General features: G+C 40.6%; 1 protein-coding gene across 5 annotated transcripts in view; it reads left to right on the plus strand.

Moving 5' to 3' along the window:
• Positions 1 to 22,735, plus strand: part of REC114 (REC114 meiotic recombination protein) — a 92,884-nt gene that overhangs the window by 37,343 nt on the left and 32,806 nt on the right. For all 5 annotated transcript variants that reach the window (XM_072147833.1, XM_072147832.1, XM_072147831.1 and 2 more), the window contains exon 3: positions 19,345 to 19,428. In XM_072147833.1, the coding sequence (XP_072003934.1) occupies positions 19,345 to 19,428 (84 nt within the window). The remainder of the gene's footprint in view (positions 1 to 19,344; positions 19,429 to 22,735) is intronic.

A 22,735-nucleotide genomic window follows, 5' to 3' on the forward strand; every position in this document is an offset into this window, starting at 1 on the left:
CAATGCTAACACAACATGGCACTATTACTCTATCACAGAGTAATAGGAGTTGTGTGATACAAACGGCGTGTGCACCTCCACCTCTATCACATTTCTATCCACTGGAAGTAAAAATAGAAGGACAGCAAGCAGAGATCTAGAAAACCGCGAGGAATTGATACAGAAAGTATATTGGAAAATTGTATAACTTTTCCATACACAAATCATATAAAATATTTGCTGAAAGTGGACAACTCCATTAAGGGGTTAAAGGAATCCCAAATGGGCGTCAACGGTGTGAGGGTAGGCAGCGTGGTGTGGTTAAGTTTAGTAAACCCAGCCTCCAGGGTATTCAGCAGAGCGGGGTATCCCGACCAGTGACAAACCAATCTTCCTGCACTCCCAGACTTGTGTCTGCTACCCCACCCCTTAGCATGTTACAGCTGAGACGATACAAAGTAAAGCCAGGGGTTAGGCACTACCAATCCACCTGCACACCTGCTTCTTTGCAGGTACCATAGGACATTTGTAGTAACATAGAAGTAAAAGATGTAATTGACATAAATCTAAATCAAGCCAAACCATTAAAGGATATTTTTCACGAATTCTGGAGAACTCAATGAAAGCTGAAATTTACTTAACCTGCTCTGGCTCCTAGTTCCAGTATGGCGTTTGGCCGTGTTCTCCGGCTGGAGGTCATGGGTCTGCTGCCTCAACCTCCGTGACCTCAGCAGACATGCTACAGTGATTCCACATGGTTTTATGTCACAATTTATTTTTATTTGCCTTGCTAAGTTTGAATTATGCCCCTTGAAACATTCTGAGGACCTGAAACCTGCAGTGGACCAATTCCTCCTTTCACTTGTTAAAAACTTTTGTGGACAGCATTTAAAAGAATACCAAGGATTGTAAGAATCAAGGATTGTAAACCAAGCACACATACATGCTGGTGTGCCCCCTCCGGCAGGTTGCGCTCTTCTTATAGGTTCTTATGGCATTGTTTTTCTGTTTAATAAGAATTTTATTTGCATCTTATTATGTCAAAATCGTAATACAAAAGAACAATAGAAACAAGATACGAGTTGTCCATCTTACATCGAAATAGTATATGAATAAACACAGTCACATCTGATAAACGCAAGGTGCCACAAAGTGTTGATTCATAGAACATGGACAGCTATTCATAGTAAAAGGGGTGACCCAGTTCCAAACAGGTAAAACGGGACCGGAGAATAAATCCACATGTAACACAGTATGTGGTAATAGTACACAACACGCACACAAGAGGAAACACAGGAGGTCACACTAGGAGAGGGTGTACAGAGAAAAGACAGACACAAGGGGAGAACACAGTCAGGAGAGCAAAGAAGTACATAAAAGTACAAGAGGTCAAGACTAACAACAATAAAAGAGCTAGCTTCTTGTCAAAGGGAATCCTGGAGGGGGTCAACCAACCATCTAGGACCGAAAGTCCTCAGAGCTCTAGAAGTCAATCCAAGGCAACCAGTGTATCCCAGTGTATTCTTGAAATATCTGTAGATCTACCATAAGGTCCTTGGTCCTCATATTCTCCATACGCATGATGTGAATTAAGGCCTCAACCCATTGGATGCGAGTGGGACTTTTCGACTTCCAAAGTCTGAAAATGATCTGGCGCATTGCAGAAAGGGACCGTCGATAGGAGAGCTATTTCTGGGGTTGCAGGATCAGAGTTTGATCACAGCCTATGCCATTGTTTTTACAAAAAAGAGGCTTCCTGTACAAATGAGCCTGAGGGGCTCTGGACTCCATTAACACCTATGGAGCCCAGAGCCTCTCAGACTGATTTGCATAATATTTAAAGCCTTTGTTCGTAAAAAAACTTTATAAGAACATAACAGAATAGCGGACCCTGCCAGAGGGGGAAAACACCAGGATGTAAGTCTGCTTGGTTTACAATACTTGATCCTGGTGGTAAATGAATTCTAGCTATGAACTCCTCCTAACGTGACTGCTTCCATCAGAGATCGCAATAACGCCTCTACAAGCGTCTATGACGCATGTAGAGGCTGATTTACTCTTCCAAAAAAACACCAAGCGTATAAATACGCTTGGTGATTTTCTTGTAAAAGCGCTGGCTCTCCGCAGTAGTGATGTGCAGCTGCCGCCTGCTAGTGTGTAAGAAGCAGAGCCGACAGCGGAGCTCAGACACAGAGCAGTCACGTGCACCCCGACCCTACTACACTGCAGACATGTCTCTGCTTCTGCCGGCAGAAGGGAAGCTAAAGCCAAGCCCCCTGAGCACTCACTGCTGCAGGTCACTGTCTTCTCCAGGCTGCTCTCTGTCCCATGTCATGTCACATATAGGGAGCAGCAGGGGAATCACATTACACTAAAAAGGGGCGGGGCAAGCACAAGCAGAAGGACAGCACATGTGACCTTTACTGGGGTCTCTGCTCCTCCCCGTCTCTCTAGTTCTAATATATACCGCTGCACATGCGCACTAGAAGACTCGGCAAAGTCTGAGAGCTAGAAGGAGAGTGGAGGAGCCTTTGATTCCAAAAGTGTTTGTTGTCATCTGTGGTGGGGGTCCTGTGCCTGCTGTGGGGGGTCCTGTGCCTGCTGTGGGGAGTGCTGTGCCTCACAGGTTTGTGTGACTGACCTATTCCCAGGCAGTTCAATTGATTAATAGTGGTTACCTGAGCCTGACATAAGATGTATTCAATAAAGTACAAAATAGTTATGATTGAGATTCTATGCATGGGTGGACTACATGGGAAAAAGGAGGTGACAGTGATCGTACAATGGTCACAAGAGCTTACAATCTATGAGGAGGAGGTGACACAGGAGGTGACAGTGCTTGTCCAATGGTCACAAGAGCTTACAACCTATTAGGAGGAGGGGGCACAGGAGGTGACAGTGCTTGTACAATAGTCACAAGAGCTTACAATCTATGAGGAGGAGGAAACAGAGGAGATGACAGTGCTTATACAATGGTCACAAGAGCTTACAATCTATTAGGAGGAGGGGCACTGGCAGTGACAGTGCTTGTCCAATGATCCAGACATTTCAAGTAAGGGATAAAATAAATAAATACCCCAAAGACCCCAATGTTTTCACATTGTATTGAAACTCATTTTATTGAAAAAAAATCCTCCATGAACCAAAACACTTGTGCTTAGTAAGTAGCAACTTTATCGCGGCCAAACACATCTTGTTAGTTATTGAACGCAAGTGCATAGGTCAGAAGGCTTATGTTTTTGGGAAGGACTATCTAGTAAAAAATAAGTGTAAAAAAAAATGTGTTATGTCCTCAACCCCCCAAAAATAAATGAAATAAATTTAGAGGTGGCAGCCCCAGGCTGCTCAGCGTGGGGAGATAGGGGGTTTGGGGCTGGCTATTAACAATTTATACAACTTGGAGTTATAGATTTGTATTACTGAAAATTCCCTACTCTTGCTCGGCTAAAAATACTCCTCAAAAATGGTGAGAGGAGTATTGTTACCCTTCTGGAAAAATGTTAGTGCGACCTCTGCCTTCCATAATGTAACGTGAGGATTTATAAATTAACAATCTATTCTTTCTAAAAAATAATTGCACGCATGAGGCACCATGTTTGTTTCTTTTTTAAGGATTGACTTGGGGTCCTGTTATTGGTAAATTGCTTCTTTTATTTTTCTCCCTAATCTGAATTTGCTGTCACCAATTTTCACATTTACATAAAGATTATGGCAGTAATACCTGGCGTCCAGAATAATAAAAAATATGTTTATTCAACTGAATACCTGTAGGAATAACCCTTAGTTGTCAGCATTGTGAAAAGAACACAATAATGGTAGATAAGGTATATTTTGTTTTCTTCTTGGGTTCCCTCCTTTATCAGCTTTCACTGTCCAAAAATATGAACAAATATGACAGAGCTGAAAAAAGTCTGCACATGGGATTTTGTATTATGTAGCATTTTAAAGTTAGTTTACATTTTTATAGAGATATTTCAACACAACCATTGACCAAATCACATACCTGCTATTTATAGTGATAATAGGTAGTAGTCACATGGTTGCTACAGTAACCCTTCAGGCAGGAACCCATGTTATTCTCTACCCCATGCTGCCAACACACTTATTCAACAAACTATGCCATGTCACAGTAAAGATGCATTCTACTGATTTTTGTTCTCTGAGGAAGATAAAAAATAGCAGCAGGCAGCTCCTTTGTCTCCCCCTAGTTGTAAAAGATCAAGCTTTGCCATGGCAATGTTGCTTTAGAAATAAAGGTTTACGTGACCAGCATTTATATTAAAAGAGATGACAGGAGAGTCATGTTCTGCTCTTAGAAGAATATGTACTGTTGTAAAAATTATTAAATCTTTTACTTTTTTTTTTTTTTAACATTGTTGGTCCCAGTCTCACAGTAGATGTGATATATTAATAATCTCTGAATTGTAAAGAAAAAGTATGCTTACCAATCTTTTTTCACCTAGCTACATTCTTGATAGAGCTATTCTGCTTCACATGATGTAGGAATGTCATCTTTTCATTATTTATTTATCTTTTCATAATTCATGTAAAGGCTGTATGGTGTCACTATGGTGTATGTGGTGGGGTATGGTGCCAGAAGTTGATCCTCCCCCTTTCATGATATAGGGAATACACACATACACTGTGATAAGTCTTGATAGTGGAGATTACTGTAAATGAACCACTATGTAGGTTCCCCTCAACCACAAATGTTAAAGCGGTATTCTGGGAATATGAATGTCTGATACAAAAATGCTATAAATAGATTAATACAACAAAACTCAATGTCATTAATCACAAAATGGAGCTTAAATAGTTTGCTTTAATAACAAACTGTGTGGATTGATGCCAATAAATAAGTAAGCCAGTGGAGAAAATCTCTTTTCGCTGGTATAGTATGAGGCCCTTTCTCGTATGGAACTTGTTACAAATATATAGAATATAAATGGATACCCAGGCTGTTTTATGTATTTAAAACTTTATAGATGGTATTGGATATATAGTACATTGGGATACATGTATAACTAACCTGCGACTTGTGAGGTCCGTTCCTATGGAACAGCAGACTGCTGTATGATTGGAAATCCCCAATGGTTGGATTGACTCCTTGCTGGGTGATCGAACATGCTACAATACTTAAAAATGTGCCCTGTGTATCTTATCCAATTAGTGAATGAAAGAAGGTGAATGTAGTAAAGCCACGGCCAGCGGGCTTTAGCGTGCTGTAGTGTGGAAGTACCAGTGACGTTTCTATAGGTCCAGGTAGAGGGATAGGGCAATACAGCTTGGGGAGCTATGGCTATGGACAAGAGAGCTATGGCTCTTTTTCTCAGGGTATGGCACATTTTAAAGTATTGTAGCATCTTTACCCACTGGCAAGGAGTTGATCCAACCATTGGGGATCACCATATCAGCAATAAGACCACAGGTGTTTCATAGAAGTTATTAACATTTGGGTCATGATATCAGTAAGTGGTTTGTAACTTCTTTTAAAACTAATTAAGACAAATCCAACCAGTAAAATTAAAATGTCCAATCAAAGAAAAATACAGATTAAAAAGAGAGTATACTTACAGTAGGCTGCAAAAGCATTCACAACCCTTAAGGCAGCATGGTGGTTGAGTGGGTAGCACTTCTGCCTTGCAGCGCTGGGGTCCTGGGTTCAAGTCCCACCCAGGTCAACATCTGCAAAGAGTTTGTATGCTCTCTCTGTGTTTGCTTGGCTTTCCTCCTACACTCCAAAACATACTGGTAAGTTGATTAGATTGTGAGCCCCATGGGGACTGATTTGGCAAGCTCTGTGTGGCGCTGCATAATCTGTAGGCGCTATATAAATATAGAATTATTATTATTTCCCAATTTTGATAGCCCATGCTCTCCTCATTTACTACAGTCTCTGCCAGAAAACCGGTCTAAACAAGTCTCACCTCACATTTAAAGGAAATAAACCAATGCTCTTCATCTTGATGACACGGTGCTAGTATTGACACACAAAGTGCAAAAAAAAGATATCTGGTGCCCGGGATGCTAATTATGCACGCCCCAGGGGAGGGAGGTGATGTCACATGAGAGGTGTGAATTCATGCATAGGAGAGGGAGGTGTGTGCATAACTAGCAGTCTGGAGCACTGGACACCCTGTCCCTGTGCTCTGTGCTGCTATAACTTTCTTTTCTATGTGATCCCGGCGTGTCAAAACTAGCAGCGGACAGCACCAGGATCAAGATGAAGAGGAGCGAAGGTGAGCGTTTATAGGGTTTTTTTTGGTATTTTGAGCAGTTGATTTCCTTTAACCCCTAGGCGCACTAGGACATTATAGTACGTCCCCGGCGCTACATGTTTAGTGCACGGGGACGTGCTATAACGTCCTGCTTCTGGCACCGGCTCACGAACGGAGCCGGCACCAGAAGCAACGGCTGTCAGCTGTCTATCACAGTTGACAGCCTGCGCTAACACCCGCAATCGGAGCCGACTCCGAGGACCCCTTATAACACCTTGTAAGGGTGTTTGCGCCGCTTACCGGGGGATCTGATTCACTTCTGGGCAGCTCTGAGGACTGGCATGTGCCCCGGAGCTGCCCGGTCTCCCTGGCAGTCAGACAGATTACGATGCTCTACAATAAAATAGTATTGTAGAGCAGTGTATTGAACTTGAACCAGTGATCAAAGCATCGCTGGTTCAAGTATGTATAAGTAAAAAAAAAGTGAAAAACACTTAAAAAATAAATACATTAAAATATAAGCCCCTAAAATGTCACTTTCCCATAAAAACACTTAAAGTATAAAAAACACAAAAAAACCCTGCATATTTGGTATTGCCGCGTCCGTAACAATCTGTATAATAAAACAGAATCGTTACTGGACCCGCAAGGTAAACGCCAGAGAAAAAAAGAAATACCTTTTTAATTAATACCCTATAAAAAATGCTCTAAAAAGTGATTTAAAAAATGTTATGCACTCTAAAATAAGCCCACTCAAAAGAGCAACTCTTCTCGCAAAAAAGCCCCTGACCAGATTTGTCAGCCGAAAAATAAAAAAAAGTAATGCATATGAAAAGATGGTGATGCTAAAATGAACAAGATTTTCTTCAAATCTTCCCCACATATTTGGTATCCCTGCGTCCGTAACAATCTGCATAATAAAACAGAATCATTATTAGAACCGCAAAGTGAACCCCGTTAAAAAAAACCCAAAAAAGCTCCAAAAAAAGATAATTTTCATTTAATACCCTATAAAAAATGCTCTAAAAAGTGATTTAAATGTTATACACTCTTAAATAAGATCACTAAAAAGAACAATCCTTCTCGCAAAAAATAAGCCCTTAAAGGAAACCTTAGAATGGCAGGGGTAAGCTGTAAGCACCGAGCACCAGCTCAGGGTGAGCTGGTGCCGGTACTTACTTTCGTTAGTGTTATAAACCGCGGTATCGCGGTTTTAACACTTTTTAAACTTTAGAGCAGGAGAGGCTTCGGTGCTGCGTGCGCGCACCTACATGGGAAATAGCGGAGATGTCACGCGCATCGCCGAAGCCTCTCCTGCTCTAAAAGTGTTAAAACCGTGATTAACAACATTTTTGCCAAATTACTTTTTATTCAGTAAAAATGGGAAAAAAATAAAAAATCTATAGAAATGAGGTCTTTTCGTAAACGTGGCGACCCATAGAATAAAAATAAAATATTATTTTTATGGTATGGTTAACGACCCAAAAAAAAACATAAAAATTTTCCTAAAAATTGATGATTTTCATTTCCTCCACCAACAAAGAGTTAATAAAATCTCACCAATTAGCTATAGATGCCCCAAAATTACGTACCAGAAAAGTGCATCTCATGTGGCAAAAGAAATAAGCCCCTATAGGTCCACATTAATAAAAGAAAAAAAGTATATCCTGTACAATGTGACATAGCAAATCTGATCTGGATGGCGCCTCCTTCAATCCTATGCCGTATGGCCGTGCGGCCATACAACAGGTTACCACCACACATGGGGTATCGGTGTACTCGGGAGGAATTGGGTATCAAACTTTGTGGAGCCTTTTTTTTATTTAATCCATTGCAAATGTTTAATTTTCCACCCAAAATGAGTGTATTGTGAAAAAATATTACAATTTGCAGACTGCACCTCCATTTTGTTTTAACCCCTATAAAACACCTAAAGGGTTAACAAACCTCTTAAAAGTGGTTTTTCATATGTTGAGGTGTGTAGTTTCCACAATGGGGTAATTTATGAGTCTCACTATTATTTAGGCCTCTCAGTGTCAATTAGAAGTTGAGCAGGTCCATCTAAATACGGATTTTGGTGATTAGCCAAAAAAATGTGAAAAATGATACCTAAATTCTGAGCCTCATAACATTCTAGTAAAATATGTGGAATCTTAAAAAGTCATTCCAACATAAAGCAGACATTTGGGTTATGAATTTATTTGGGTGTTATGACTATCTGCATCAAAAGTAGAGAATTTAGAACGTTGAAAATAAAAAAAATTCCAAATTTTTGCTAAATTTTTTTTTTTTTTCATAACTAAACGCAAAAGATTTCATCCAAATTTTTAAACTAATTTGAAGTACAATGTGTCACGAGAAAACAATCTCAAAATCCCCTGGATATCTCCTAGCGTTCCAAAGCTATAACCACTTATAGTGACACAGGGCAGATTTGAAAATTGGGGCCGCGTCCTTAAAGGGGTTATCCGGGTTTAAATTTTTTTTTATGGCCGGGCTGGGGAGGCATAGTTAAACATAATAAACATGGACTTACCTCCTCCGGCGCCGCCGATGCCCCGCGCCGCGGTCACTTCGATCCGTGCCCCTGTAAACAAACAGGGGCACAGAAGCCGCGCACAGGGAGCTTCCGGTCCGCGTTGTGGATGGCTCCTCCCATCCGTCCCTATCTCTCAGCGTTGTAAGCGCTGGGAGATGGTGCGCATGGGAGCATCCGGCCGGCCGGAAGCTCCCTGTGCGCCCTTCTACTGAAACCGGCGCACGGAGAAGACGGGCCGCGGCGCGGGACATCGGCAGCACCGGAGGAGGTAAGTACATGTTTATTATGTTTAAAGAGCCCTCCCCAGTCCGGCCATAAAAAAAAATTTAAACCCGGATAACCCCTTTAACCCCTTAACGCTGAAGCCACTTTTCACCTTCCTGACACGGCCCATTTTTTAAAATCTGACATGTGTTTATCTAAGTGGTTATAACTTTGGAACGCTTAACATATCCAGTTGATTTTGAGATTGTTTTTTTGTGACACATTGTACTTCATGTTGGTCGAGAAATTTAATCAATATATTTAGTATTTATTTATGAAATAAATGGAAATTTGCCCAAAATTTTGAAAAAAACAATGTTTTCCAAATTCAAAATTTTCTACTTTTTGGAAAGTTGGTCATATCACTAAAATAACTTGATAACTAACATTTTCCATATGTCTGCTTTAACTTGGCAACATTTTTCAAACATCTTTTCCTTTTTTTAGGATGTTAGGAGGCTTATAACTTTTGGTGCAATTTTTCAGATTTTCACGAAATTCATCAAAACCTACTTTTGGAGGGTCAGTTTAGTTAGAAGTGACTTTATAAGGCCTACATGACAGAAAACCCCCACAAATGACACCATTTTAGAAACTACACCCCTCAAAATATTCAAAACAACCTTTGGGAATTTTGTTAACCCTATGAGCGTTTCATGAGGGTGAAAGATAAATGAAAGTGAAATTACAGAAATGTAATTTTATCTTACTATAGATTCATTGAACACTAAAATTTGCACCTTCACAATGGGTTAAAAAGGAAAATGCATTTTACAATGTTGAGGGCAATTCCTCCTGAGTATGCCAATACCCATTTTGTCACTGTACCCTGCTGTACGGGCACAGGGGGGCACTTGGAATGGAAAGAGCGTTGTTTCGTTTTTGCAGGGCAAATATGGCTGAAAAAGTTTTCATGTGTCAGGATGCATTTGGAGAGCCATAGTGGTACCAAAACAGAGGAAAGCCCCAACATGAGACACCATTCTGGAAAGTACACCCCTTGGAGAGTTTAGCAAGGTGTAATTTGTGTATTTGCCCCAACAGGTGTTTGATTCAATTAGGCCCCAAAAGGGAAAAAAGGTGAAAATGTTCTCAAAAAAGTCACTTTTACCCCAAATTTTTGTAAGCCACAAGGGATAAAAGATGAAACAACCCCATAAATGTGTAAAACTATTTCTCCTAAGCACAGAACTGCACCACTTTTGCATATAAAGTGTTGTATGGGTACACAGTAGGGCTCAGAAGGGAAAGAGGGGCTTTGGCCTTTTAGAAGCCAGATTTGACAATCATCCTTTACAAGTGTCAGGATGCATTTGGAGAGCCCTAGTGGTACCAAAACAGAGGGGAACCCCAACAATTGTCACCATTTTGGAAAGTGCACCCTTTGGAGAATTTAGCAAGGTGTAATATGTGTATTTTCCCCCACAGGTGTTTGCTTCAATTAGGTCCCTAAAAGGAAAAAGATGAACATTTTCCCAAAAAAGTCACTTTTACGGCTAATTTTTGTATCCCATGCGGCATTAAAGATTAAACAACCCCAAAAAATGTGTACTAGCATATCTCCCGAGTATAAAATTGCCCCACACATGCAAATAAAATGTTGTATGGGTACGCAGTGAAGCTCAGAAGGGAAAGAGGGGCGTTGGCCTTTTAGAAGCCAAATTTGACAAACATCCTTTACATGTGTCAGGATGCATTTGGAGAGCCGTAGTGGTACCAAAACAGAGGGGAACCCCAATAAGTGTCAACATTTTGGAAAGCACACCCTTTAGAGAATTTAGCAAGGTGTAATATGTGTATTTGTCCATAAAGGTGTTTGATTTAATTAGGGCTTAAATTGAACAAAGGTGAACATTTTCTTATAAAGGTCATTGTACCCCTAATTTTTTATAGCCACAAGGGATAAAAAAAATGTAATAACCCCCCAAAATGTGTAAAGCTATTTCTCTCGAGTGTAGAAGTACCCCACATGTGTATATAAAATGTTTTATGGGCGCACAGTAAAAGGAAAGGGGGAGGTTTGCCTTTTAGAAGCCAAATTTGAAAGAAATGTTTGACATGCATTTGGAGAACCCTAGCGGTATAAAACAGAGAAGAATCCGAAAAGTGACCCTAATTTTGGAATGCACACCCCTTAGAGAATTTTGCAATGTGTTATATATGTATTTGCCCCTATAGGTGAATGATCCAATTAGGCCCTAAACATTAAAAAGGTGAAAATTTTCCTATAAATGTCACTTTACTCCTAATTTTTGTAAGCCACAAGGGATAATATATTAAATAACCCCGAAAAAGGTGTAAAACTATTTCTCCCGAGTGTAGAAGTACCCCACATGTGCATATAAAATGCTTTATGGGCGCACAGTAGAGGAAAAGAGGGGTGTTTGTCTTTTAGAGGCCAAATTTTACAGAAATCCTTCACATGTGTCAGGATGCATCTGGAGAGCCGTAGTGGTACCAAAGCAGAGGAAAACCCGAAAAGTGACCCTAATTGTTGAATGTACACCCCTTGGGGAATTTAGCAAGGTGTAATATGTGGTGTAGTGTAATACACGTGGTGAAATGAGCATTTGAACATACAGGTGGTTTCCAAATACGATGTGCAATGGAGTCCAAGATGCAAATTGCAATTATTTCTGGAAAGTTCAGTGCCCGTTATGTGGCGCCCCTTATGAAATAATGGAGGGGTATAGGGAGCAACGGGACATAACAGTTGTTAAAATTATTCATGTTACCTAAATTAATTCACAACAGGTTGGGTGTCAATTGTGAATGTGTTGCGTATAAGGAGGTGGAATATATCAAGGGACCAACTAAACTTTTGTCACTCTGGAGTTGTCGCAGGTCTCTTAGTAGTATGTAGTGTCCATCCTAACTCCTCTTTTGGAACAGACTCTTTATTGAGTCCTACCATTAGAAGCAGCAGAATTCACCGGGAAAATGCTGTCCTGGCAAAACACAGGAACATCTAAACCAGAGGTACTGGGGCCGCGTCCTTCTTTTCCCAATATTAGTTTCCTAATATCTTCCTCTTGAAAACGGAGAAATGATATGGCAGGACCTGCACATTGGAACAGCACGTAAGAGTTGTACAGCATCATCTGAACAATGTACACAGCCAGCGCTTTTGTACCATATCTTCGTTTTTCGTAGGGAAATTATCGCCAAGTGTTTCTCTTATTCACCCTAGCGATGCCCATTGTGACGAATATTGCTGCTTTTGGCTAGACCAAATCGACCAGCCAATAGAAGCAAACATGGACAGAGGGGGGCTACAAAACCCTTCTGAACCACAAGGCACAATTGGTGGCTGTCAGGAACAGCCACCACCCTGCCCCGATCACCGTGTCTACAGACATGGTGACCGGTATTACTGACGCCATAAGTAAATTCGCTGCTATTGGCTGGTCTGCATTGATGAGCCAATAGCACCGATCATGAACTGGGGGAGGTGCGGGGGGACGTAACCATTCTGTTCAATGGGGCAGGATGGATGGCTTTCAGGATCAGCCGCCATCTTGCCCCGATCAATGTGTCTGAATTGTGTTGGCAAGTCACTACCCGCCGCACCGTTCTATTACAACGCTCGTTGGGAATAGGCTATACAATCTTTATTTTTTAAGCAATTTAGACAAATAAGGGGTTATTTTTTGCGAGACGAGATGCACTGTAAAAAAACCTTTATTTTAGAGGGTGTTTAGCTTATCGAAGCAATTTTATTAACTTTTTTCGTGTGGAGGAAAATAAAATCATCAATTCTTGTTTTGGATTTTTAGCATTTTTTTGGGGGGGTGTTCACTGTAGCATAACAATAATATATTATCTTTATTCTACGGATCACTACGATTTATATAGTTTATTCTACGGATCACTACGATTTATATAGTTTTATTTATATTTGTCCAATTTTATTGAAGGAAAACTAGAATAGAAAAAATTGCATTTGTTTTAGTATTGCCATTTTTATAGCAGCATAACTATAGTATTTTTTGGTTGACGTAGCTGGTTGTGAGCTTATTTTTTGCGTGACAAGTTGTTCTTTTCAGTGGTATCATTTTGGCGCTTGTAACTTTTTCGGATCACTTTTTAGAACATTTTTTGTAAAGCAATTTGATAAAAAGTTTTAATTTTTGGCAAGTTTTTTTTTTTTACCACGTTCACCTAGAGGGTCCAATTATGATTAGGATTTATTGTACAGATTGTTACGGACGCGGCGATACCAAATAAGTGGGGTTTTTTTTGTGATTTAGTGTTTTTTATACTTTATTGCTTGTGTACAGGGAAATGTGGTGTTTGGGGGGACTTTCACTTTATTTTATTATTTATTTTTATTTTAAAAAACCTTTATTTATTGTTTTAACTTTTTTTTACAGTTAATGGCATCTAAGCTTGAACAAGTGATCTTCTGATCACTTGTTCAAGCTATTTTACAGGTTACACAGTGCAATACAGATGTATTGCACTGTGTAATGTAAGACACTGAGCATGCTGCGCATGCCCAGTGTCTTACAGCCGGGTCCTGCCAGGAGGCACGGACCCGGCTTCCGGATCAAGATCTCGCAGCCCTGGGCACCGGCAGTCCCGGGGCTGCGATCGGAGCAGCGGACCCCCCCGGTAAGCGCCGCGGGGGGGTCCGATTCAACTTATATTAGATTTAAATGCCTCTGACACGCCGCGGTCAGCGCGACCGCGGCGTGTTAGGGGTTAACACCCGCGATCGGAGAAATCTCCGATCGCGGGTGTTAGAGGCAGGTGTCGGCTATAATATATAGCCGGCACCTGCAGCTTCTGGCGCCGGCTCCGTTCAGGAGCCGGCGCCAGAAGCTTGACGTAATAATACTGCATTTTGCGGGAACGCACCTCCCGCCATGCAGTACTATTACGTCAAATGTCGGGAAGGGGTTAAGGCCAAAAGAGGCTGAGTCCCGTAGGGGGTAATGGAAATCTAACATTAAAATCATGAATGATAAATCTTCTTATATTTGTTATCCATGGCCTCCTTCCATCTGAAATCAATTCTAAAACTTTTTAAAATTATGATAAGGCTATGGGCTGTTATTGGAGTCCCTTCTTTCTTCATATTCACAGGCTGTTAAATTCTGAAGGAGCCCTTCACCCGCAGGGGCACTAGTAACACCCAGAGGAACACTTTATGAAAAAGTGTATCGCAGGGTTAAGTTTGATAAAAACTAGAATAAAAAAAAATATTCTCAGCACTTCTAGTTCTGATGCAAAAATGTTCACTTTATTCACTATATTTTGAAAACAGGCCTTTTACAACGGACAAATGTATAGTCACCATAGTGGTAAGCTATTATTATGAGAAAATCATTAAAACTGAAACAGCCAAAAATCTGCTCTGAAAGCAGACAACCTGGCGATTACATTTGTCTTGAATAACAATACAAAAATTCATTTTTAATTAAGACAGAAAACCATCGTCATGCATCTTTGCAACAAAATGTGAACAAATGCAAAAAATTCACAGAAAATTAAAATTTCCACTAAAATTTGTACAAATTCAGACTACTTATATAAAGAAATTGTATTTTCCTAAAACATTAAGATGTGAGGAGATCAGTACAGTAAATTACATACCCCACATGTGTACATTCACCAAAATACACAGTAAGGGGAATAGTAAACCCACTGGGTGCACCAAACTATTTTTGCATAAAATTACACTGAGCTTCGCACAGATATATTATTGTATACTCCATTACACAACGTTAACACAAATGAAAACAATGGGGTACATTTATCTGTGTTTCCACCCAGTTTTCTTGCGTAGTAGTACTAAAATAATCACAATTTCTTGTGCACTGCAAGAAAGGGCTATTATTCTCGACCATGCCACCTCCTTGCAAGGCCAATGTATTACCATTCTTATGAGAGAATTGTTTATAGTGATAGTTCCAGCACCAAACTTAAAGTATAAAAATCCAAAAATATATTTCATATTGATTTAAAATCTGTAAAATGACATACACTATGGAAAAACAGAGAAGCATCAATCCATCTGATGCGTTTCGTACATTGTATTGTCCTGAGCCGTAGTTACTAGAGGCTATGGTAGCTTCTTATGCCCTATCCTGTCTTGTGAGGCTTGGTAGAACCCCTTTATACTAATAAGTGTAAACTAATAAGTTATCTATGGTAAAGAGGTTAAAGAAATTACTGTACATTTACAGGGAATTTAACAGTCTTTTGTTCCTAATCTGTGCCCCAGAAGTTGTACAGTTATCAGGCTCAGTATGTGGAAGCGGATCCATGTTCTAGTTAGATCCCATAGAAAAGGTATACCGGTACTTGCATCCTAGTGATATATATCTATATGGTACAGAGTCCCTTTCTTCTGACCAAAAACCAAAAAATTATAGTTGTTGGCACTGCTGTTTGGCCTGGAAAACTGGAAGCCTTACATCATATTTCACTAAGATGCAAGGACTCCCATACAGTGCATTGTGCTCAGTCCTTGGGATCTGACCAGCACACGGGTCCTTTTCCATTGACTGAGCTCTTTCGTGTGCAGACGGCCTTATCCTTAAAATTTTCTCTTGCCTTTATGTTTTTTATTAGACACCACACCATCTTCTGGCCCTTAGAAGTAATTTCTGAGCAATTGTTAATATATTTTTACTTTCCTACACAGTTCCAGCATTAAACCATTATCTGTCATTTGGTGCATTCTGACTGTTCATTTTATTGCAAAAGATGTGCAAGTATGAAATGAATATTGCTCTAAGAAAGTATATTTAGTGTAAAGACGTGTTTAATAGGACACCAATATTTGACCATACATGTCTGCCTACACTTAATGAAAAGGCCGGGGCTAGCTTCTATAGATGTGTTAATAAGCACTCAGTTACCCTGACAGTTCTCTCACAGACATGACACTTTCAGTCCCAGTTGTATTTGCAACCAGTGAATTAAAACGCAGAAAAGACAAGAATGGACAGGACTGCTTTTACAATGATATGCCTCTTAATCACTTGGTGTAATGGCAGTGGGGGATTCTGTATTATATCAACACCTCTAGCAGGATAGAATAGAAGTGCATCACTGCCTTAATCATGCAGTAGGATAAATCCTGTCACATGCCAAGGAATGCTATCTCACATCCTGTGCCTTGTGTGTATCATCTACACCTCATTATAGACTTTTACCATCTGTACTCGCAATTAGAAATGAAAAAAACAACAAGAACAAGGCCTTGCGTTATTTTTTAATCCAGAATTTGTATTAACAAGAAGGTAACCTGTAACAATCGAATGAAAATGACTAGAAAGAAAATATAGAATAAATGCAGGTTAGCTGAACTGGAAAAACAGTCCATGAAAGCATCTGTAATAATATTGCAGCAGTAGAATGTCCAATGTGACCCGTTCCTCGAGTACCTAAGAACAGAGCAGGGAGAAGGTAATGGGGGTTGGGGGAGAACTCTAGTGGGGTAGCAGAGACAAAATTATTGCCAAGTGCCAACACAACAATTTATACAGTAACTTATTGTTCCCTGCTCAGCCAGCTTTCAGGTGAGCTATGTGCTTTGTGTGTGACCACAAAGAGGCCTCTGAATGCCACCTGAGTGGCATGGTCCGCAGCACAGTGTGGGCATGGTGTTGGAGCACCATAGAACTGAGAACAAATTATTGGATGCTGTAAGGAGCCAAACCATAAGGTCTTTCCTTTTAGGTTTTGAACTCCTCTGAGAGGCCCATAATAGGAGAAGTATAGGGGACTTATGCAGCTTTCTAGGGCAGCACGGTGGCTGAGTGGGTAGCACTTCTGCCTTGCAGCACTGGACTCCTGGGTTCTAGTCCCACCCAGGTCAACATCTGCAAAGAGTTTGTATGTACTCTCAGTGTTTGCGTGGGTTTCCTCTGGGTACTCCGGTTCCCTCCCACACTCTAAAACATACTGGTAGGTTGTTTAGATTGTGAGCCCCATGGGAACAGGGACCAATTTGTCATGCTTTGTGCAGCGCTGCGTAATCTGTGTACACTGTATAAATAAAGAATTATTAATTATTCGTAGTGACCAGCTGGGCATCGTTCTTCACCTTATTTCATGTACTACAGGTATTGTGATTCGTATGTGTGTGTATATGTACTGTTAATAGACATTGTTCACTGGATGCACTAACTCGTCTCCATCCGCCTGCTGACTTTAGACGTCAGTGGGTGCAGGTCTGGAGGCGGGGCAGGACAGGGTCTCCAGGTGTCAGAGACACCCGGAGATTATTAGGGAGAAGGGATTTGCCGTCTATTATCGCTTTTACCTTCTCTACCCCTTACAGCATCGTGTTGAAGTAGCACGATGCACAGAGGAGCAGAGCCGGCACTGCAGCTGGCTCTATAGACTTGGTGGTTATGTGATTCATATATATGAACAAATATTCATAAAAATACATTCACATTTCCGACTATAGTTAAATAAATCCCCCAAAAAACGACCAAAACAAAATAGGGAATTCATTAATGAATAATTTGAAATTTTTTTCTTTTTTTCTTTTTTTTAAAGTTATGGCCTTTAACCCCCCTAGCGATGCACGCCATAGAGTACGCGACGGGTATGGGTACATGGAGAGGCCTCACGGGCTGAGCCCTCCCTATAGCCGGTATGTCTTTGCTGCATATTGAAGCAAAGACTTAGTGGTAACACCTGCAATCAGGTTATCCCCACAATCGCCGCCGGCAAAGCTGCGTCACCAAGGAGCAGCAATCGGTCGCCATGACAGCCTGGTCGTCTTCTCGTTTTAACCAATTCATTACAATGTGCGATTTGCGCATTGTAATGAATGAGGTGGAAAATCCCCATATACTGCCATACTGTAGAATGGCAGTATATGGTAGGATCGATCAGACAACCTAGGGTTAAAGTACCCTAAAGACTGAAAAATAGTAAAAATATAAAAAAGTTTAAAATTAAAATACAAAAACCTTAAAATTCATCTGAAAATGCCAGATCTATCAAAATATAATAACATTTTTTCCCTACGTTTAAGGCTAAATTCACACTGCCGTGAGCCCGCCGCACCGTAGTACGGCGGGCACACGGCAGCGCGGGGAGAGGAGGAGGAGGTGAGCGCAGCTCACCCCCGCCCCTCTCCATAGAAACTAATGGCGCACGGCGCCGTAATACGGGGAAAGATAGGACATGTCCTATCTTTCCCCGGGCTACGGAGCGGTACGGTGCCGCACGTGTGCTGCACCGTACCGCTCCCGTACAGGGCCGTGAGCCCATAGGAGTGTATGGGGGACGTATATCGGCCGTATATACGTCGGCCGTATATACGTCCCCCATACTGTAGTGTGAATGCAGCCTAACCTTGTAACGGAAAATAGTGCCCAAAGTCGAAAATGGCCCTTTTTTGCCATTTTGAAAAAAATTAAAAATTCAATGAAAAGTGATTCGTGAAAAAGTTATTAGTGCCAGAAGATGTCAAAATAAAAAAAAAAAATTTTGTACAGGAGCTTTTAATTTTTGTAAATGTATGAAAACATTATAAAACCTATACAAATTTGGTAACTCCATGATCGTACCGACCCAAAGAACAAAGTAGAGATCCCACTTGGGGTGCCCAGTGAAAGGCGTAAAATCCAAGCTCAGAAGAAAACGGCACAAATGCGTTACCATTTTCACTGCATTTAAAATTTTTTGCCTGCTTCCCAGTACATGGCATGGAAAATTCAGTTTCATCACTATGAAGTATAATTTATTACGCAGAAAACAAGCCATCACACAGCTCTTTACGTGCAAAAATAAAAAAAGGTTATAGATTTTTTAAAAATCTGCTAAAATTTGCTAAAAATGCCCGATCACTAGAGCCTTGTCAGGCCATGTCATTAAGGGGTTAATATTGATTTGTTTATTTGTTAACCTTTTTTAACAACATATCTTGCTGCTTAGCACTCCATTTCCTTGTATACTCAAAAATTTAAAATTACAATCCTGCTTTCCAACTAGAAAGAGTAATAAAATCTCATGAAACGCCCCACAATGAAGTATCTGTAAAGTGCATCTCATCCCACAAAAAATATGCCCTTCATATGTCCACATTGCCACAAAAAGAAAGATTTAATGGCCTGTACAAAGTGACAATAGAAATTTACACTGCAATGCAACTTCAATTATCTGCTATGTGTCCATACACAAAAAGTACTAAAAAGGAGAAAAATATTGCACTTGTACTAAGCTGCGGTATCAATGTAACATTATTTAACACAATTCAACTCAAAAGCTTACTATATTTTACTATGTGGTATATTCTGCACATTTATATACAGGAGTTTGTGCTTTCTCTCTTATTTTGAGACTGAAATGTTTAACTTTATGTGATTTTAGGAAGGTTTCTCTTTAATATCTGCAAAATCATGGCTGAAGATTGAAAAGAAGTTCGACTGGCTACTCTTCGGTTCAGGAATTAAGGTAAGCTATTTTATTGAGCATTGGTATTTAAAGTGTAACCGTCATTTCAAAAAACTTTTAATATGTTGTATCAAAACTGCATCAAAAACCCATGGGGAGGGTGGCATGGGAGCGCAGGATGACATGGACGACAGTGAGCCCTAAGCTGAGCTCCCCAAAGCTGTCACCTACTTACTTGCCTCACGTGCCTTAAGGCTGGCATAGGACAACAACGAGGACGATTCCTCCCTTAGCCACTGTGCAGACACAGAACAAGGCAAACAAACAAATAACACAGAAGATTCGCCGTCCGTCCATAACAAGATAGCAGGTACAGTACAGAATCGGAGTCCAGAAAGGGATAGTCAAGGGTAAAATAGCCGCTAACCAGAATACGTAATAGATAACCAATAGAACACACTTATGGAAACTGAGCTGAGGTATAAAGTATTACCAGCAAGCTCTAATGGAAGTGACAAGTATATAAAGGAACTCCCGGACACACCTCTTGCAGTAGAGTGGAGGAGCTGTTCATCACACCAGTAACCCTTCGCTGGACAGGACACTGGGTGTGGCAAGATAAACAAAAGTCTAGACCACAGTTCACACACAGGAAACGCAAACAGACATTAATGATTTCTTAGCCACATTCTGCAGACCAAGGATGATGTCAAACTAGATATTACAACCTGTTTTTGAATAAACTTTAAGGCCAGTTGCAGACAAGTCCGGTCAGCTTGTTGAAACGGACCCATAAATTGGTCCATTCCCACAGACTGATCACATTGCACAAAATGGGATTCCATGCATCATATATCACTATGATGCAAGGATTCACAGTCTGCTGGCTGAACAGCAGCACTGGTACTGTAAGATCGATGGGACCATCATATGGATTCTATTCCCCTGGGATAAAAACGTTTTCTGTTACCGGTCTAACTCTATGTCCACCCACAGGATTGTGGCAGGGATTTTCTATTTGCAGGCAGTTGTTTTTTTTTTCCTCCATGAGTAGGTTTGCCTCATAGATATTTGGGAGACACAAAGCAATCCTAATGAACACACGGAGACAAGAGTTTTGGGCGTATAAAACCCATTTAATCATATATTTAAGTCATATATTTAAAGTATGAAAAAAAAGCTTTCAAAGTAGAAAATGAAATGTGCCTGTGACTGAAATATTCCTATACACCGCTTTTCTTATATAAAATTTCCTTTTCCTATTTTGTGCTATTAGTGTATTATTAATAGGAAGCATTACACTGTCACTTATAAAGTAAAAATATAAAAAGGGGAAAGAATACATGTTCATGCTTTGAACAGACAAGACTGTGTGCCTAGAATCTACCATTCACTCATAACATCTCTCATTATCAAACAATTCCAGCTGATTTTCAATGACCGTTTCATTCTTGAAAGAACTGCAATGGATTCCAGCTAGGCAGAAAATGGAAATGCGAATAGGTTCTTTTATTTCAAATCTGTGTCCTAAAAGATGTAAAATGCAGGTGATTGCCTTAAAAGTAGTGTATGTCCTATCAAAAGCAATGCAAATGTGGATCTTTGCTTTATGGTTCAGATAAAGTTAAATCTAACCTTGTATGGTCTAGATTTGTATATGGTCGCTAAATTCCTTTGCCATAATGTTGAATAAGAATTTTTCTTGTTTTTTGTTTACAGTGGGTGCGTTTTGTTTTCTTATTTATTTTTGTTCCCCTCGTTGGAAAATTCCAGAAATGAATTGGTGCCCATTCAGAAGTGGATGAATAACTTGTTTAGCTGTTAACAGGAATGTTTGCCTACTGCTTATATTAGTTCACTTCTTGTGGCAATGTGGTTTTATGCTATCTGCAAAGGTCTATACGTCATTTAACAAATCTTAATCTATCCCATGATAACTGGCTTTTACCATTCCCTGGATACAACACAGGAACAAATATATCTTATCTGAAGCCCTGTGAGCAGTTTTTGGTTTTGGATGCATTACAGTATCGTAGACTAAGTCTTAATCATTACTTAAAAGCCTTTATCAATTTACCAGAAGTTCAGCTTGATAAATCAAAGTGGTTCTGACACAAAGCAGGTTTTTAAATAATATGCCTGGATTGCTAATTATGCTTTGGGAGAGTACTTTCTCGAAAACATTGAACCATAGAACCCACTAATTATAGTGCAAAATAGACAATGTTTAAAATGCACTTTAAAGGGGTTAGCTTCTTTAGAGGAAATTTAACAGGTTAAGGCTACATTCAGACGAACATGTACTCATCTGGTCGTAGCCCGGGCGTGCACACGTCAACACGCTGGAGAGGAGGAGGGATGAGCACTGCTCACTCCTCCCCCCTTCATAGGAAACTGCGGCGATGGCATGGTATGGTGAGAACTAGAGATGAGCGAGCACTAAAATGCTCGAGTGCTCGTTATTCGAGTCGAACTTTTCCCGATGCTCAAGTGCTCGTTTCGAATAACGAACCCCATTGAAGTAAATGGGAGACTCAAGCATTCTTCAAGGGGACCAAGGCTCTGCACAGGGAAGCTTGGCCAAAAAACTTGGAAACTTCAGAATATGATGGAAACAAAAGGTTGACGGTATATTTAGTCGATAACACAGCATGGTGTCGACATAGTGACCAAGTTCCATAACGTATCTGGTGAAACACCCGAAAAATGAGCCTGACACAGCTCTTTTGATAAGGGGACGACATGTGGAGGCAGCCATGGAGACGACTTCCATGATTAAGAGCGACAGTATGGGGCATTCATATTGCGCTGCTATGATTGCAACTTCAGGTCTCCAGCATGGCGGCGACAGATGGGCCGAGTTCCACTATGTATCTGGTGAAACACCTGAAAATTCTGCCTGACACAGCTAGTTTGATAAGGGGATTATGTGCTGCATATCCTCTTGTGCTCCAGCGTCTGGGGTATAGAGAGTTGAAATGAGACATTGGTGGAAGCTGTGGAGGATCCTGGAGGCAAAATGGACAGGAAACAGCAGGGGCAGCATGCATGGATGCCTCTGAGGCTGCTTAATTGCACCAATATGCCAAAATTATGGGCAACAGCATGGCCATGACAGAGTGACCGAGTGAGGTGAGATAGCATCTAAGCCACCCAATAATTGACCCTTACACTATAGGGGAGGGCATGCGGAGGCAGCAGCAGCGGCAGGCTAGAAAGTGGCATGGCGACATACCCCAAATGTACTCAGGCTTCAAACCAATTTAAAAAATTCCTTTTGGCGAGGATAACGTGTAGCACTGTACGTATCAGTATTTGGCCTAGTTATGGCGGCAGAGAGGAACCAAAGGAGGTGAACAAGAAGCGC

The sequence above is a fragment of the Engystomops pustulosus genome, chromosome 4 (genome assembly GCF_040894005.1).
Source record: "Engystomops pustulosus chromosome 4, aEngPut4.maternal, whole genome shotgun sequence".
Taxonomy (NCBI): Eukaryota; Metazoa; Chordata; class Amphibia; order Anura; family Leptodactylidae; genus Engystomops; species Engystomops pustulosus.